Here is a 19,981-nt window from a genome sequence, read left to right as displayed (position 1 = left end):
GTCTCAATGGGACGTATACATTTTACGGGTCACCAATATTGGTCCCGATTGTGCATGTTTCTGACCTTTCAAGTAATTCTTCGGACACTTGATGAGTCTTCTATTAAATTCAATTTTGTGAGGAATAATGTCTTTTGTATGAATGTTGAAGTTTAAACATGAGTAACCCACAAGCCCTTCACCTACTCCCCCTTGGCATACCCATTCACCCAGGCCATAACAGGGTAAAAGTATAAACCACTCAATATCCTGCTCTTAGTATACGCACGAAGCAGGATTTTTTCTTGTTGATTTCCATACTCTCCCGCTCCTAGAACTGAAAATGGAAACCTGCAGTAGGACTTATGTTTGGTTCTTTGACCGTTAAACCAGCCTTCACACCTTTACTGAGGAGGGACTCATCGTACAAACTCAAAGACCTGTCTGAAAAGTTGAACACCACACGATACACATAGAGAATTACACAGTTACTACTGTAAATCTTACAGTTTTGTACCACAGTAAAAACTGGATCGTGCTATAATTCTGTAGCATGTGCTCAAGGATTGCAGTTAGAACTGAGGAAATGTGTCGTTCCAACAAATCCAGTTGTTGGAATTTATTGGGATTACACATATTTGTCAGCACGATCCAGTATTTACTGTGGTACAAATCTTTAAGATTTTCAGTAGTTACTGTAATCTCTGTGTGAATCGGCTGTGAAAACCTATTGTGTCTTTTGGGATATATTCGTTCTGCTCTCACAATATCAATAGTCGCTTCGCAGTCGTTTTGTATCTCTGATAGAGTTAACGCAGCCTTTTCATACCACTCAATATCCTACTTAAAGAATAACACAGTAAAACCGGGATTTGGTGTTTGATTTTCTTAGAGATTAATTCAGCCAAATCAAACAATCACACTTCTCGTATAAGAATTGAAGCATGAATCCTGCAATAACATTTATGTTTGATTCAGGATTTATGCTTTTGTTTAAGTAACCAAGTGAAAACACTCAATATCTTACTCTACAAGAATTACACATAAAGCAGGATTTTTGTCTGATTGTGGTAAAAGTTAAAGTAGCCACGTCAATCAAAAATATCCAACTCCCATTATAAATATGTTACCTCTGCAAATATGTGGCAACACACTTTTAAGAGCTTTGTCTTCCTTCAAAGCCACACTGGACACTTTTTTCATTTGTAGCCTATCGAAGTTTATTTTATTCTATTAATATTTGATTTTAGCTTAGGTCATGTTTTTCTGATGCAGTGGGGTCACGATAGGTTACAAAATCCACCCAAGTTGTACTTTACACAACATCTTAAATATCATCGCCAACCAAGAATCCCACAGGTATTCTTGCCTGTGTACAATTAAGCAACCTGAACTTATCATCGTTAATAACGCTATAAAAAAAACTTCAAGCCGTGGTATTAGCCACACAATGACTTAAAAGTTAGTGAAAAAAATACGAATGCGGTACCGAGGTAGCTTTTAATGTTCAGTCAATCGAGACGAAAGTTAAAATTAGAATTATGACATCAGTTTAATATGGCATTTTGGCATCATAATTTGTACAAGGTGCAACGTGATATATTGCTGTCAATGCAAGTCACAGTACTTGTGTTATCATCTTAAACGGCCCACCGTACACTATACGACTGATCACAAACCGACGCAAATTCATCACTTTCCGACTAGGCCGCTAGAGCATAGATCAGAGTTTTCAACTCACCATATGATAGCTGATAGCTTCGGCTTTTACAACACATACAATTTTTGCAACCATGATGACCGTTCAGATCTTGAGCCAGAAGAGGTCAACGGTTAGCAAAGTTGCCCCAACCCATCTGACAGCTCTCGCTTCTATCACCCAGGATTTCCTAAAATGCGATACATCACCTTCAATCCTCCAGATTTTAAGACCATCAGTAGTTTGTTCATCCTCTTCAACATCCAAGCATTAAAAACAATGATGATGAATCAGAAAGTGCCCTCAATTTAAGAAGTAACTACAGTATGTCAATTTAGGACTATATTCAGGCGGACGTACACTACTATAATTGTGGTATGGCACCAATATTCTATACTATAAGTCATCACGACTAAATATTTTACGACCGGGTCGAATTGAGTTGCGTCGGGCTCTGTCTTATATTGTGTGCGGCGGCTTATGGTTACGCGTACTTGAAGTTACAACCATCTGGTTACTCGTACTTTGATTACAAGGCTTCAATAACATGCATATGTCATTAAACATGCTTATTTCGTACCACTGTGGATAAATGAGATATATATGTTTTAAACAGACGTGTGTTTATTGTGAGTCCATACTCGTTCGTATTCTAGCATGGAATACGTAGCATTGAACGGTATAGGAAATTGTTTTAACTTTTTTTTTTAATACCATCTCGGCTATTATTAGATTTTCGATAACTTTTTGTTTTGGGTCCCAGGTACTAACTTTGCGTCACGAAAAGTTAAACTACCCCTGTAAAATATTAAAAATAAACGGTAAAAGAGATCCGTTCTTTTGTCAATAACCTACGTCAGTGACAAGGTTATAAATTGCTTAAAAGCAGTAAGGCATTAAATTTAATCTTTTTTTATACTAACTCGGCTATTATTAGATTTACGATAACTTTTTGTTTTAGGTCCCAGGTACTGACCTTGCGTCACGAAAAGTTTAACTACCCCTGTAAAATTTTGAAAATAAACGGTAAAAGAGATCCGTTCTTTTGTCATTTACTTACGTCAGCGACAAGGTTATACATTTCTTATGTATGTGTGGGGGGGGGGCGGGTAGGGGATAAATGGATGCTTGCCAGTTGTCTGAATTAGTACCAAAAATAAGATTTGTTGCAATCGATTATTTAAAAAAAAAAATTAAATATTTTCTCACTAGCGCATGAAGGTTATTTAGCTGTAAACGTTAATGGGATATTTCGGTTAAGATGATTCGTCGTCCAATATAGGTTTTTATTTTTTTAATCATATAATATTATTCACAGTAGTAAATCTGGCTTTCTGAAGCATTTCTCCAAATTATATATATATATATATATATGAATATGAAAATCGTAATGAGTTGGAAAATCAAGAACAGTGAAAAAACTTCCAGCCTCCGCCGGGATTCGAACCCGGGCCTCCCGCTTTGTACGTGGACACCCTAACCAACTAGGCCATGTACGCTGATTGTATGTCCAGAAGTTCTAAACCGGTAAGGAAGGTCGTAATTCCACTGTAGGCCTTTGTCACCTGTATCGAACAATACTAGTTCTGTTTTTTGTGACATATTTTGCCTTACTCTAGAGATCAAACATGATGCTAATCAACTCGAAAATCATTTGTGATTCCTAAAGCCGGGTCTCGAAAGAGTTACTTTGAACATACTTTATGTTAATGAAATGGAGGTAAACGACAAAGGCAAATGAATATATATATATATAAATGAAAATCGTAATGAGTTGGAAAATCAAGAACAGTGAAAAAATATATATATACATGCATAATACGCTGTCAGTTATATGACTGAGCAATTTATTGATCCACTGCATGAGGAAAATAATAAATTTTACAAACATGTAGCATATATTGAAGAAAACATTGATAACGAAGCAAGCATTTCAACTGAATCACCTTACAAGGTTAAATCAACAATAATATAGAAAGGTAAAGCCGTCTGCAGGACATTGTTGCAATGGTTATACCGTTTACATTGACTCACCTAGTTGTGAAGGTTGCAAGTAAAATCAATGTTCCCCCTTGGAAATATAGGGCAAAATCCTCTTCAATTAATTTGGCCTTTATCCTTTGACCTTTGAAACAAGTTCCCTTCATTGGTTACTACCTACCAAGTTTGAAGAAAGTCGTTTAGATGGCAGATGTAACAGACACACACACATTGACACGTTTTACCCCTACCACTCTTGGTCACCCTATCACCGATGCATCCCTGAAACTAGCTACTTGGGGACATTAAATATTACCATGACCACATTTGTCATGGCAACGGAATTAACATGCCATTGTAGGCTCAACTGACCAACTAGTATAGCATCCTCCCCATATAGCAGCGATGAACTAATAATGGGAGTTGAGTAATATTTTTTGAATTGGCCGTCTTAAACCTGTGAAATCAAACAAAATGTTGTTTGGATAATTATTTAGTATACAGGGAATTGAGTGGTTCTACTTGGCTGTCTTAGCTCTATGTAAATCAGAGACAAACTCTTTAAAAAAAATCAAAGATAAAATCCTGCTGTAAGGGTTGTTTCAAAGAGTTTAGGACATTGAGGGGTTTGATTTACTTTACTGCAGTGACGCTAACAGACTTAAACACAAACATCCTGGGCCACCACTGTAAGTTGCCTGGGTTCAGGGATGTTCAAGGGGCATATTCTAGGCAGTAGGCTGACAAAGACGTGGGTGTGGGGTGGGTGGGGGGCGAAGGTCAAATGGTCAAACTTCAACATGACATTATTCATACAATAAATGTTATGAAGAAATTGAACTTGAAGAATCTTTGTCTCATTAAAACGACAGTGACACTAATCACAATGATGGCCTTTCTACACTTCCGTACAGTCATAAACGCGTTGCCTGAGTACCGTAATTTCGTTACGGTTCAAGGATGAAGCAAATACAACAAACCAAGGCCAAAAATATAATAAAAACACACAAAAAATGACCTTCTTCTATAGCAAATTATCGTAATTATCGTAGTTTACGTCAATAACCATCGTCTAAATTCCCAGGTAACCAAACTCTTAATAAGCCTTTCTACTATGCGTTATATTATTAAGAAATAAAAAGATCCAGCCCTTTGATAGCGTTACCTACGTCAGCAGCATTTTTGAGGTTTAGGGTACTGTGTTCAGACCGGGAAAACTTGCATAAAAAGGGCCACGAAATGGACTCTTCAAGACAATTTCGAAAACGACATCTGACGTTCCATCTCACCAAAGTTACAGTTCTTCTGCAAGAATTCGACCGCAAGTTTCATCAAGATGGCTCAAGAAATGCAAGTTAAAGGTGATATTCCAGTGGCCATGAGCCCACCTCCTGCATATACGGTAAGTTAATGCTTAACAAATAGCTTTTTCGTTATTTCTGCTGCTCGGTATTAGATCAACGTTACTCTTCCTTATCATCAACAATTTTACTTAATGAATAGTCTGTAACATATGAGGGTTTTGTATAATTAAAGTCGTTTATATATAAACTACGTATTGTAAAATCAAGAGCTTGAAGTTCGGTATTTTACTCCATTATTTTATTTAAAACTTGTATATAGTCTCAATCTAATTAACTAAAAACTTATGAGATTTATGTCTACCATTTGGCTGGCACAACGTTATCAAACAGCTTGATTGTAACTCATTAAGTTAAGACAGTTGTTTAGGTTTGAAAGTAAAACTAGTTTACATACAGTTTGAAATTATTTTGGATGTCTGATATATCTGACGTCATATATGGATGTAAAATACCATGCATGTGTGTAAACGACTAGCACTTGCCTTTTTCTGAACCATATGTGATGCTCTTAACCTTACGAATCGAAAGCTTTATGAATTCCCACTAAAAGCGGCAGGTTCAAATCCTTGATACTATTAGATTACTCCGCAATACAAGTTTTAATCGAAGAAGTATAAATAAAAAGAGGGATTTATTAAACTACCACAAAAAACCCCAGACCTCTTCTTTAATCAGATTTAATTTTACAAGTGCGTGACCCTGAGGGTAATCCTACCGAAAATGATTGTTTACGACGCAATAAAAGTTTTTAATCGAAAAAGTATAAATAAAAGGAGGGAGTTATTAAACTACCAATAAAAAACAACAACCCAGAACCCTTCCTTAATCAGATTTAATTGAAGAAATGTGTGACCCTGCGGGTAATCCTACCAAAAATTGTGAGAGAAAACTTCGAGAAAAGAAAAATCAGCCTACAATGAATTGGGAAATATTTGACTCCTTATTTGGGGGTTCAATTCTCGTCAAATATCTTCTAAGTATGAACTTGGCATTAACTCGAAGTACTTGTCCTGACCATCTATAATTTAGGATTTAAGATAAAGACAAAATCAAGATCCCTTCCCACAACAAGGGAATCCCGTTGAGTCTTACAGACATTGGAAAATGGAACTTGAAAGTTGGCGGGTCGTCATGGTTAGGACCGTACAGACACACGGATGTTAATACCTTCTGTTTGACCGATATTTCATGAACAATAGTATATGAAGAAATGGGACACGTTGTAAATACAGTATATATACCTTACCCACTCGCCATCCTGACCCCACTAGTTTCCCATAAATGATGTTTTTGATTTGGCTTGATTTGATTTGCCTATTTCGCAAGTATAATATACATATAAAAGGTCAATTGAATGCATTAAATAATTTAAATGTCCTTTTACTGTATATAGTATCAGCAGCCGAGTAAGACGAAACTCTATGTTATCGCCGTAACAGTGACAATTGTCACTCTGTTGGTGCTATCGTTTGGAGTGTTCTACCTAGTGTTTTCTGCGCAGAATCCAAAGGTTGTGAACAACTTGACGACGGGAGATGGAGATCAAGTAGTTATAATCAGGGTAAGTAAAAGTAAAGGAACCTAACGAGAATTAAGTTCAAAACAATATGAAAGGTAAAGGAAAGCTATGCATATACTTCGGATATTAAAATAAACTTCACACAGATGAAAGACTACAATTTTGATTGAAAGATTGATTATTACCATAAACCGATATGAGTTTTACTATCAAAATATTACGGTGACAGGGTGGGGCTTGGGGTGAAGAAGGATGAATATGGGTGGGCAAGGGTGCACGAAGGATGAAAAAGAGTGGGCAACGATTCATGGTGGGACTGGATGTGGTGAGGGAGAATGGGTGCATTGTTTGCACATGTATTAAGTGTCGATGTATGCAGTTGTTACCTCGGCGTAAATTAATCGTCGGTGTAAATTAATGAATGAAAACTGACAAGAATGTTGTCTTATTCTGTTTACAGGAAGTGGCTTTTGAAATGTTCGATGGCGTTCCAAGAAACGAAAAAATGATGGTCGAGGGAAATATTCTGATCATAGAGAATTTGAACGACGGATATACTGCCACATTTGACCATGACAAGGTAATACTTATAGCTTTTTTTTATTATGAATTTTTCATGTAGCAACATTTTATCAAAATTATCAAATTTAAAGACTCAAACTTACCACACAATTTAACAAACCATAAGACCTACTGAAGCATCAATATCAGCTTGAAGCATTTATTACAGATATTTCGCGTTTTTTCATGGGAAGGGATAGGGAGCGTAGAGTTTCCATGGTATCCAGCTACTTTTAAGGACTGAAACGCAAGAGCTTTTATGAATTCTTTATTTCTACTTTTGTCTTTCTCTTTTTGATTTAGAACATCATCATGATTAAAGATCTGAAAAACAACAATTGCTACTTCACTCCACTCGAAGACTACCCTGGAGATATGTCTGTGGATAATTTAGACAATATTCTCCCCTTCTTCTTTCGAGAGGCTGATTCATCTTCCGATAAGGTAAGAAAGATATCCTTTTCGTTAAGGAGGGGATCAGGGAGGAGGGCGTGGTGGGTGGAGAGACAGAGAGAGTGCGAGAGAGAGATAGGTGGAGAGAGAGGTGGAGGTAGAGAGAGGTTTAGGGTGAGAGAGGGTGGGATGTTGATATATTCATGATGACGACCTTCGTTTGTTTGTAAAACTAAACCAGTTGTTGCTGACGCGAAAAAGTGATAAATTAGAAATATGCCACCATTTCTTTGTTACGAAAACAAGAGACTGGGTCAGAGACTAATCAAACCAACATCATCAGGAGGTGTTTGCATTTCCCCTCACCAAGCTGGTTGGAGAGGGAGGGAGGGAGGGAGGGGGGAAGGTAACTGGTTTCGTCTTTCGGTTGTTCGAATGATATGATCATTGCTATTATGAGGATGGAAAACATTTTAAAAATCATTTTCCTAAATAGGTATATGCATATATGTTATCACACAGGTCTCTCTTCGCTCATGCGAATGATCTAGGCTGGTCGTCATAATTCGTCATCATATGCAGCGACCCCAAAGAACTATTTTTAATAAAGCTCATCTTCTTTGTTTGTCGAAACAATAACTTTGAGACCAATCAAAACGCGTTAAGATGAAATATCTCACCTATAATGTATATTGACTGACCCTATATATATATATATATATATATATATATATATATATATATATATATATATATATATATAGGTGATATAGGTGATAGGTGATATATATATATATATATATATATATATATATATATATATATATATATAGGTGATGTGGATTGAAACATCCCACTAGGGAAATTCCCGAGGACGGTATGTCTTAATGATCTTCCGTCAGACCCCATACATGTAGAGAGATTGATTGGGGTTATCTCAGTACCGAATATCTCCAGATTTTAACTGTCCCGAATGTCAAGTTAGTAGAGAAAATAAAACACCTTTAAATAACTGATATGTATAAATTACAGTCATGTATTAATATTTGAACACGTAAGATTACTTTAAGATATTTGTATTTATTGTAATAATTGCTAATTTAACTCATTGTTTAAATTTTCTTCTCTTTATGCCTTGATAGTCCGATAATGAATTATCTCAATAAATACCCCTCTCCCTGAAGGAAAAACAAAACTTTTGTGAGATGACCGCAATATGTTGATGTCAACTTAAAAGCAGAAATATTTCATCATTGTCAATTGTACTTTAGAAACTTGCATAGGCAATAATTTTACTATGTATCATTTCAAGTTAATACATTGTTCATCTTGTTTTCTGATAGGAATGTTAATTTGGACAGTATTTACATGTTTTTATTTCTTAGGTTTCTAAACCTTTGAACAGGCGACTGCCTTTAATCGATATAACTTTAAAGTGAATTATTGTTTTCGATGTAGGTACTGAATCATTCCAATGCAAGGATGTATGCAGAACAATTAGAACCGATACCAGCTGGTTTCCTCAAGTTAATCAATGCAGCTGATCAATGTATTGATAGTTTATCCTTCTGGATTGAGCCAATGAACAACCAAGATACACGGATTGTGCGAGCGGCAGTAAGACAACAAGCGAATGTAGAACCAGTAGTACCATGTGAACTTTGGGTGATAGTAACAGATTGCGAAACATACTTTATTACTGTTTGTTAATCGGAGGAGTTAACAATAAAAGCTCGTTGAAATCATATGTAAAATTATTTTAAAACAATACCATTGTAATCCCTTTTTAAAATTTATAATAGTGTTGTCTTACAACTAACAGGAATCGGTGTGTATTGGGGCTTCTTACAATAAAGTTTAGTTACAGGTTGTTTATAACTCCTTTCTGTACTATACGTAAACTAAAATAGTGACGTTACTAAAAGTCAGAATTCTTATTGCTGTGTTGACCTGTTACATCTCCATATAACAAATATTGCCAGCCCTTGTAACTGTTAAATTATTTTTAAGTTGATGCCACGAAGTACCACAGTCGTTGCCACCCTAATGGGACTTTTGATAACATTTACTTTTCTCAGAATTCTTTTCACTTCCTCACAGTAATGAGGGAGGAAATTATAGACAATTGTTATATAGTGAGTTTTCTTGTCATGCTTCAAAGCACTTGTATCGACGTATGATAAGTATGAATCCGGTTTCTAGCAGATAAAGGTTATAGGACCTGTTAATGCTGTCAGTACAAGTGCTCTGAAGCGTAATTTGAGAGTACGTAATATAGTGCATAGCGAAATTGTTCGAACTGACTGAAAACTTAACGGAAGCATAATATTTTTTAAGAATTCATTCATCTCTCAGTGTGTATGTATGCGTGTATGTATTTATGTATGTTTGAAGATTAATTTCTTGTTCTCTTGACACTTATTTGCTATGATGTAGTCTTTATGAAGAATAACTAGTGGGTTATCATTATGGGGAAAATAGTGAATATTCAGTGTATTTTACATATCATTATCGCCATTAATAATGGAGTCTAACGGGTTGTGGGTTTTTTCTCGATTTATAAATGTGCATACTTACTTTCATGTACCAATGCACAATGAATATTTTACTACCGTTTGAATGAATATATTTTCCTTAGATTTTTCAACTCACATGTGTACGCATTTATTTTCATTCCCCTTGTGCAGTAGTAGCGCTACATTATTAACACTTATAGGCAAAGGACTTGTGAGCCAGATCGAGCCACGTGCAAGGGCGGCGGAAGCACTTTTAATCTGGGGGGGCACAGACATCAAAGGGCACTTTGCAGAAATTCGATTGGACTGATGTAGCCTTATATTTAGTACCCTTTATAACTCTTATTATATTATCTTTCTTGCGTATACACATCACTCCATCAACGCCCCCCCCCCACCCCTTTCATAGAAAATATGCATACTAGCTCTGCAATATCCAAAGTTGTATGCACGACTATCTGAGCCGAGCGCCACCATCGGTTGGCGCGGAGCGTACAAGAAAATTTTTGGTTTTACAAACCCCTCAGATGGCCAGAAACGGCCCTTCCCGAGTGTTCATTCCGGTTCCCTGGCCTCTTGCTAACTTGAGACACCTCAATTTTTATGTAGAAAAAGGGCACATTTTTAACCCTGAGGAAAAGTGGGGGGGCACGTGCCCCCTGTGCCCCCCCGGTTCCGCCGCCCTTGGCCACGTGGGCAGTTGTGTCACCTGAACCACACTTACATTTTGAATTTCAGAATACCTTATTCTTCATTTGATATTTCTCAGGGCCCTCCTTATTTCCCGGGCCCCCTACTTGACCCCGGTCCTCGTGGTGGCTGAAGACCCCCTCTGACCCATCCCTACGTTAAGCTAGCTTTTAGGTGGCCCTGTAGCTCGCTTACCTTTTGAGAGAAAAAAAATGGTCATAATACTAGCCTAACAAGTGATTCATGTTGAGATTACGCGTTAGGAGGGTAGACACCAGGTAGTATATTTTAGCGCTTAATTGTTGTAAAAAAAACCTCTTACACCACTGTCTTACATGAAGTCTTGTTGAAGGATGAATACGGCACATTCTGGATGGTAACAATTTCACAGCTTTAGTCTGTATGTTACCTGTATACATACATACCTTTCTTTAAGGCGGAACTTCCCACCTCCACGATCTCCCAGATCCCCGGGGAGTCACAATTCAATTACAAATATTATCCCAATTTATTTGCAGTTATGTATCTGGTAGCATACGACCATTTAAAGCCCCATTGATTTTCACACTAAATGTACATCTCTAAGTCTAGACAGAAGTTCTCACTAGCTAAACGCTATTCCCATCACTGGATAGCTGACAAGTTGGCCTTTCATGGCACCATCAATATTCCGTATCATGACCGTGAAGATTGTTTGCTATCAGAGCCTGAAGTTTTCGTCACTTGTAAACAAACCTCTTCACTCAGTAGTAAACAGTTTTCATACGCTGCTCATGGGAGGCCTTAAGTGGGTCTAAAATTGCTTCAACTGACCCACATGTACTTCCATTCATGCACTTCAACATGCAAGCCACCAAAAATCCCGATTGATATCATGTCAAAAGAAATGTTCTCCTATTTCATTTTCGCACTTTTCCTGAAGGAGAACATCCGGGCGGATTGACATAGACTCTAATAGGAGTATGCCACCATCCTATCCGTGTTGTATAAAAGAAAATCGCCAAATTGAACGAATCCCTAGGATGAAGTTTGATTAAGATTCTACCGAGACATTACACAAACGGAGGGATTACGTGAGAAAGTATGAGCGGCTCTCGACTTCAGTTTTTAAAGGCTGTCATGCTATAGAACACATTATATCAGGGAGGGCTGTAAGATAATGTGAGTAATCTTAATAATAAGTGGGAGGGCACGTAATCCCTCCGTTTGTGTAATGTCTCGGTAGAATCTTAATCAAACTTCATCCTAGGGATTCGTTCAATTTGGCGATTCTACCTCGCCATTCCACTACACTACGGTCTAACGTGAGAAAGTATGAGCGGCTCTCGACTTCAGTGTATGATTACGGTTCGAAGGGTGAACATCTAAATTTGGTGCTCCTCTTTAATGCAAGTTTCAACGAGGTAAATGAATCTGGAGAAACTATCACACAGTAAATAAGCGCGTACGCGCGTACCATGTATGGAGGGTCATGTGATGTGTTCCAGGGTGGTACTAATATACTACTCTCCCTATTACGCATGATGATTTCACCCAACTAGTACGTAAGGTGGCATACTCCTATTAGAGTCTATATCAATCCGCTCGATTGTTCTCCTTCAGGAAAAGTGCCAAAAAGCAGCAGGAGAACATCTTTTGTGACCTGTTATCAATCATAATCTAGTTTTTTGTGGCTTTCATGTTGAAGAGCATGAATGGAAGTACATGTGGTGAAAACATTGGGTCAATTGAGGCAATTTTAGACCCCTTTAGGCTTCCCAGGAGCAGCGTAGGAAATTTGTTTACCACTGAGTGAAGAGGTTTGTTTACAAGTGACGAAAACTTCCGGCTCGGATAGCAAAAAATTTTCACGGTCATGGTACGGAAAATTGATGGTGCCATGAAAGGCCAACTCGTCAGCTATCCGGTGATGGGTAGCGTTAAGCTAGTGAAAACTTCTATCTAGACTTAGAGACCACATTACTTTTGTGATTTAGTGTGTAAGTCAATGGGGCTTTTAATGGGCGTATGCTACCTTAAGCAAAAATGCCAAATTTTTCATTTTAAGTGCTAGAAGTCCCAATTTTGGATCAAAGTAGTTGCTATGGTGTGTAAAAATGGTTTTCAAGCAAACGTCAGAAAATTTCACGCTTGGGTGATTTTTACGCATAAATTAGTATTACAGCCTTAAAGTACCACAAAGAGCATGTGCGTGTCCATACATTAGACTAGAACAGCCTTCTGAGCATTTCTAACCAGTTTTCCTCCCCAATAAACTATTGGGTCATTAAGCCTTGACCTACCAAAGCTTCCGTAGTATGATTCCTACCTTGAATCTGCTAAGTAGGTGCCAAATGCACGAAATTCAAAATCCTTCAGAATCAGACCAAAAAGCCTGCAGTGTGTGTGACGTGAACGACTAAGTTCAGTGAAATTTGACATCTGTGGGCACCTAAATTACATGGTAATCATACTTTAGGTTATTTTTGCTAAAGCTGGAAGCACCTGGTGTTTAACTAAGGACAAAAACTCAGTTTCAATGCATGAAATACCCCTAATGTTGTTAGCTTAGGCCTAGGCCTCAGGTTCATAATGGCGCTACGTTAGTATCCTAGACCAAGTCTACACCAGCTGTAGCACAATGTTGTATGAGGTCTGTATCCTAAGTGGAGTGGCTGCTGAGGGCTAATACCTTGCACAGAGAATGTTTTGAGTCTTATTTAGCAAATAATCCACAAAGGTATGCATATTCTGCTTCTGCCAATGTGCATCATGGGGTTTTTGAGCCTATTCACTCCTCATTAGTTTTCTGTTGTTTTGTCAATTTCAGAGAAAGTTGATGTGCTAAGTCCTCAGCATGCACAGCGATATACTTTGAATGGGTGTGGTATCAATGGACTCAACTGGTTAGATGAGGTAACAACAAATCCCAAACAACTCTGACAGCAGAAAGAGATATCCTGATGCTTCCATGGGAGATCTACTGTAGTAACTATAGGAACCAGTGCTTGCCACCAATGGAGAATAAGGTAATTTGACGTCGTTGTTCTCTGCCGAGCAACAAATTTGAATGTTTTATCATGAAATATGCCCCCCTATCCACCTCTCTTCTCTTATAACTGTCTTTAATACATTGTAACAACCTATGCACAAACCTTTAAATGGACTGGATATGCTATTGAGGTGAACAGTGTATCTAGATAGCATTCCAGTAAGCTTTCCTTTTGACTGCTGTAATACTGTTACAGTGAGGCTGTTGTTTACAAATCCCGATGATCCAGTTTTGGCAAAGAACACCTTCAATTCTCTTCTTTTATTCTTAGTAACTTAACAGTTGCACTGGAGTGACATACAATATCAGTTTAACATGTTCCAAACAGTTCAGGAATACATTGGGGTATGTCCTGTGGGTCAGTTTGTGAGGAATCTGCTGAGCTAAACAAAAGTAGTTTTCATCACTTTTCAGAGCCAGAGACGAAAAAGCCCTCACCGCTAACCCTTCTATGGATGATGTTTCTGCAGGTAGGGCAAGCCAGACCAAGTGGATTGTGATCAGGGATACCAATAATACCTGCAAGAATCATAGATGCACCCAAATTGGTCAAGCTTATCAAAATTGGTGACTGGAAGTGTTGTTGCAGACATAGACCTGGTTACTGCTTACACAGTATTGCTCATATGTGTATTTACACACTGCACCGTGCATACTGAAATCTCTGAAAATACATCTTTATGGACCTAAAATGATAATTGCATATAATTCTGTTGTGGTTTATATTGTGACGACTATGAAAAGTATCATTTTGGAAAAAAAAAAAAAATTCAACTCTCACTTAAGGTGGCATACTCCTATTAGAGTCTATATCAATCCGCTCGATTGTTCTCCTTCAGGAAAAGTGCCAAAAAGCAGCAGGAGAACATCTTTTGTGACCTGTTATCAATCATAATCTAGTTTTTTGTGGCTTTCATGTTGAAGAGCATGAATGGAAGTACATGTGGTGAAAACATTGGGTCAATTGAGGCAATTTTAGACCCCTTTAGGCTTCCCAGGAGCAGCGTAGGAAATTTGTTTACCACTGAGTGAAGAGGTTTGTTTACAAGTGACGAAAACTTCCGGCTCGGATAGCAAAAAATTTTCACGGTCATGGTACGGAAAATTGATGGTGCCATGAAAGGCCAACTCGTCAGCTATCCGGTGATGGGTAGCGTTAAGCTAGTGAAAACTTCTATCTAGACTTAGAGACCACATTACTTTTGTGATTTAGTGTGTAAGTCAATGGGGCTTTTAATGGGCGTATGCTACCTTAAGCAAAAATGCCAAATTTTTCATTTTAAGTGCTAGAAGTCCCAATTTTGGATCAAAGTAGTTGCTATGGTGTGTAAAAATGGTTTTCAAGCAAACGTCAGAAAATTTCACGCTTGGGTGATTTTTACGCATAAATTAGTATTACAGCCTTAAAGTACCACAAAGAGCATGTGCGTGTCCATACATTAGACTAGAACAGCCTTCTGAGCATTTCTAACCAGTTTTCCTCCCCAATAAACTATTGGGTCATTAAGCCTTGACCTACCAAAGCTTCCGTAGTATGATTCCTACCTTGAATCTGCTAAGTAGGTGCCAAATGCACGAAATTCAAAATCCTTCAGAATCAGACCAAAAAGCCTGCAGTGTGTGTGACGTGAACGACTAAGTTCAGTGAAATTTGACATCTGTGGGCACCTAAATTACATGGTAATCATACTTTAGGTTATTTTTGCTAAAGCTGGAAGCACCTGGTGTTTAACTAAGGACAAAAACTCAGTTTCAATGCATGAAATACCCCTAATGTTGTTAGCTTAGGCCTAGGCCTCAGGTTCATAATGGCGCTACGTTAGTATCCTAGACCAAGTCTACACCAGCTGTAGCACAATGTTGTATGAGGTCTGTATCCTAAGTGGAGTGGCTGCTGAGGGCTAATACCTTGCACAGAGAATGTTTTGAGTCTTATTTAGCAAATAATCCACAAAGGTATGCATATTCTGCTTCTGCCAATGTGCATCATGGGGTTTTTGAGCCTATTCACTCCTCATTAGTTTTCTGTTGTTTTGTCAATTTCAGAGAAAGTTGATGTGCTAAGTCCTCAGCATGCACAGCGATATACTTTGAATGGGTGTGGTATCAATGGACTCAACTGGTTAGATGAGGTAACAACAAATCCCAAACAACTCTGACAGCAGAAAGAGATATCCTGATGCTTCCATGGGAGATCTACTGTAGTAACTATAGGAACCAGTGCTTGCCACCAATGGAGAATAAGGTAATTTGACGTCGTTGTTCTCTGCCGAGCAACAAATTTGAATGTTTTATCATGAAATATGCCCCCCTATCCACCTCTCTTCTCTTATAACTGTCTTTAATACATTGTAACAACCTATGCACAAACCTTTAAATGGACTGGATATGCTATTGAGGTGAACAGTGTATCTAGATAGCATTCCAGTAAGCTTTCCTTTTGACTGCTGTAATACTGTTACAGTGAGGCTGTTGTTTACAAATCCCGATGATCCAGTTTTGGCAAAGAACACCTTCAATTCTCTTCTTTTATTCTTAGTAACTTAACAGTTGCACTGGAGTGACATACAATATCAGTTTAACATGTTCCAAACAGTTCAGGAATACATTGGGGTATGTCCTGTGGGTCAGTTTGTGAGGAATCTGCTGAGCTAAACAAAAGTAGTTTTCATCACTTTTCAGAGCCAGAGACGAAAAAGCCCTCACCGCTAACCCTTCTATGGATGATGTTTCTGCAGGTAGGGCAAGCCAGACCAAGTGGATTGTGATCAGGGATACCAATAATACCTGCAAGAATCATAGATGCACCCAAATTGGTCAAGCTTATCAAAATTGGTGACTGGAAGTGTTGTTGCAGACATAGACCTGGTTACTGCTTACACAGTATTGCTCATATGTGTATTTACACACTGCACCGTGCATACTGAAATCTCTGAAAATACATCTTTATGGACCTAAAATGATAATTGCATATAATTCTGTTGTGGTTTATATTGTGACGACTATGAAAAGTATCATTTTGGAAAAAAAAAAAAAATTCAACTCTCACTTAAGGTGGCATACTCCTATTAGAGTCTATATCAATCCGCTCGATTGTTCTCCTTCAGGAAAAGTGCCAAAAAGCAGCAGGAGAACATCTTTTGTGACCTGTTATCAATCATAATCTAGTTTTTTGTGGCTTTCATGTTGAAGAGCATGAATGGAAGTACATGTGGTGAAAACATTGGGTCAATTGAGGCAATTTTAGACCCCTTTAGGCTTCCCAGGAGCAGCGTAGGAAATTTGTTTACCACTGAGTGAAGAGGTTTGTTTACAAGTGACGAAAACTTCCGGCTCGGATAGCAAAAAATTTTCACGGTCATGGTACGGAAAATTGATGGTGCCATGAAAGGCCAACTCGTCAGCTATCCGGTGATGGGTAGCGTTAAGCTAGTGAAAACTTCTATCTAGACTTAGAGACCACATTACTTTTGTGATTTAGTGTGTAAGTCAATGGGGCTTTTAATGGGCGTATGCTACCTTAAGCAAAAATGCCAAATTTTTCATTTTAAGTGCTAGAAGTCCCAATTTTGGATCAAAGTAGTTGCTATGGTGTGTAAAAATGGTTTTCAAGCAAACGTCAGAAAATTTCACGCTTGGGTGATTTTTACGCATAAATTAGTATTACAGCCTTAAAGTACCACAAAGAGCATGTGCGTGTCCATACATTAGACTAGAACAGCCTTCTGAGCATTTCTAACCAGTTTTCCTCCCCAATAAACTATTGGGTCATTAAGCCTTGACCTACCAAAGCTTCCGTAGTATGATTCCTACCTTGAATCTGCTAAGTAGGTGCCAAATGCACGAAATTCAAAATCCTTCAGAATCAGACCAAAAAGCCTGCAGTGTGTGTGACGTGAACGACTAAGTTCAGTGAAATTTGACATCTGTGGGCACCTAAATTACATGGTAATCATACTTTAGGTTATTTTTGCTAAAGCTGGAAGCACCTGGTGTTTAACTAAGGACAAAAACTCAGTTTCAATGCATGAAATACCCCTAATGTTGTTAGCTTAGGCCTAGGCCTCAGGTTCATAATGGCGCTACGTTAGTATCCTAGACCAAGTCTACACCAGCTGTAGCACAATGTTGTATGAGGTCTGTATCCTAAGTGGAGTGGCTGCTGAGGGCTAATACCTTGCACAGAGAATGTTTTGAGTCTTATTTAGCAAATAATCCACAAAGGTATGCATATTCTGCTTCTGCCAATGTGCATCATGGGGTTTTTGAGCCTATTCACTCCTCATTAGTTTTCTGTTGTTTTGTCAATTTCAGAGAAAGTTGATGTGCTAAGTCCTCAGCATGCACAGCGATATACTTTGAATGGGTGTGGTATCAATGGACTCAACTGGTTAGATGAGGTAACAACAAATCCCAAACAACTCTGACAGCAGAAAGAGATATCCTGATGCTTCCATGGGAGATCTACTGTAGTAACTATAGGAACCAGTGCTTGCCACCAATGGAGAATAAGGTAATTTGACGTCGTTGTTCTCTGCCGAGCAACAAATTTGAATGTTTTATCATGAAATATGCCCCCCTATCCACCTCTCTTCTCTTATAACTGTCTTTAATACATTGTAACAACCTATGCACAAACCTTTAAATGGACTGGATATGCTATTGAGGTGAACAGTGTATCTAGATAGCATTCCAGTAAGCTTTCCTTTTGACTGCTGTAATACTGTTACAGTGAGGCTGTTGTTTACAAATCCCGATGATCCAGTTTTGGCAAAGAACACCTTCAATTCTCTTCTTTTATTCTTAGTAACTTAACAGTTGCACTGGAGTGACATACAATATCAGTTTAACATGTTCCAAACAGTTCAGGAATACATTGGGGTATGTCCTGTGGGTCAGTTTGTGAGGAATCTGCTGAGCTAAACAAAAGTAGTTTTCATCACTTTTCAGAGCCAGAGACGAAAAAGCCCTCACCGCTAACCCTTCTATGGATGATGTTTCTGCAGGTAGGGCAAGCCAGACCAAGTGGATTGTGATCAGGGATACCAATAATACCTGCAAGAATCATAGATGCACCCAAATTGGTCAAGCTTATCAAAATTGGTGACTGGAAGTGTTGTTGCAGACATAGACCTGGTTACTGCTTACACAGTATTGCTCATATGTGTATTTACACACTGCACCGTGCATACTGAAATCTCTGAAAATACATCTTTATGGACCTAAAATGATAATTGCATATAATTCTGTTGTGGTTTATATTGTGACGACTATGAAAAGTATCATTTTGGAAAAAAAAAAAAAATTCAACTCTCACTTAAGGTGGCATACTCCTATTAGAGTCTATATCAATCCGCTCGATTGTTCTCCTTCAGGAAAAGTGCCAAAAAGCAGCAGGAGAACATCTTTTGTGACCTGTTATCAATCATAATCTAGTTTTTTGTGGCTTTCATGTTGAAGAGCATGAATGGAAGTACATGTGGTGAAAACATTGGGTCAATTGAGGCAATTTTAGACCCCTTTAGGCTTCCCAGGAGCAGCGTAGGAAATTTGTTTACCACTGAGTGAAGAGGTTTGTTTACAAGTGACGAAAACTTCCGGCTCGGATAGCAAAAAATTTTCACGGTCATGGTACGGAAAATTGATGGTGCCATGAAAGGCCAACTCGTCAGCTATCCGGTGATGGGTAGCGTTAAGCTAGTGAAAACTTCTATCTAGACTTAGAGACCACATTACTTTTGTGATTTAGTGTGTAAGTCAATGGGGCTTTTAATGGGCGTATGCTACCTTAAATGTGTTTGCGTGCTTAAGGCAGCAGACGACACCCGTTACCTAGCAATAACCGTGCATGTAGCCTAACGTGATAGCTATATTCCCGTCGAGCAGCATTAGGCTCTGTTCCATGGAGAATTCTACGGGCCCAAACAATGAAACAATATAAGGTGTCACACATCTCTTCTCGTGACGCACCGGTACTTCCTCGGTATAGTGAAAAATCTGTTGGCGCCAGCGGACTGGTCTGTATGGCCTAATCAAAGATTTTGTATAGCACAATGGATGACCACTTTACTTCTTAAACACAAACACGTGAAGTTGGTACACAAAAAATTGATAATCGTTAAGTCCTTGTGTATACTGCGTGTTCTAGTCTTGTTAATACCCTAGTATACTATAAGCAACTACTTCAGTATAGGCCGAAAGCACCTTTACGTTGGCTATGTGGTGTATGCTTTAAGTGCGCTCCCAATT

General features: G+C 38.3%; 1 protein-coding gene and 1 long non-coding RNA gene across 2 annotated transcripts; both read left to right on the top strand.

The window, feature by feature from the left end:
* Positions 1–4,906: 4,906 nt before the first annotated feature.
* On the top strand, positions 4,907–10,142 carry LOC139980920 (uncharacterized). The gene is made up of 5 exons (XM_071992967.1): positions 4,907–5,060; positions 6,416–6,583; positions 7,002–7,121; positions 7,406–7,546; positions 8,954–10,142. The coding sequence occupies exons 1-5, from the start codon at positions 4,995–4,997 to the stop codon at positions 9,203–9,205; spliced, it is 747 nt and encodes a 248-aa protein (XP_071849068.1). The 5' UTR covers positions 4,907–4,994; the 3' UTR covers positions 9,206–10,142.
* A 2,108-nt stretch (positions 10,143–12,250) lies between these two features.
* LOC139980904 (uncharacterized) lies at positions 12,251–19,551 on the top strand. The gene is made up of 7 exons (XR_011797728.1): positions 12,251–13,144; positions 13,511–13,709; positions 14,147–14,202; positions 15,779–15,977; positions 16,415–16,470; positions 18,047–18,245; positions 18,683–19,551. It is a non-coding gene; the product is annotated as an uncharacterized lncRNA (long non-coding RNA).
* Positions 19,552–19,981: the final 430 nt, after the last annotated feature.

This window comes from Apostichopus japonicus, chromosome 2 (genome assembly GCF_037975245.1).
Source record: "Apostichopus japonicus isolate 1M-3 chromosome 2, ASM3797524v1, whole genome shotgun sequence".
NCBI lineage: Eukaryota > Metazoa > Echinodermata > Holothuroidea > Aspidochirotida > Stichopodidae > Apostichopus > Apostichopus japonicus.
This window is presented reverse-complemented; position numbering and strand designations above follow the sequence as displayed.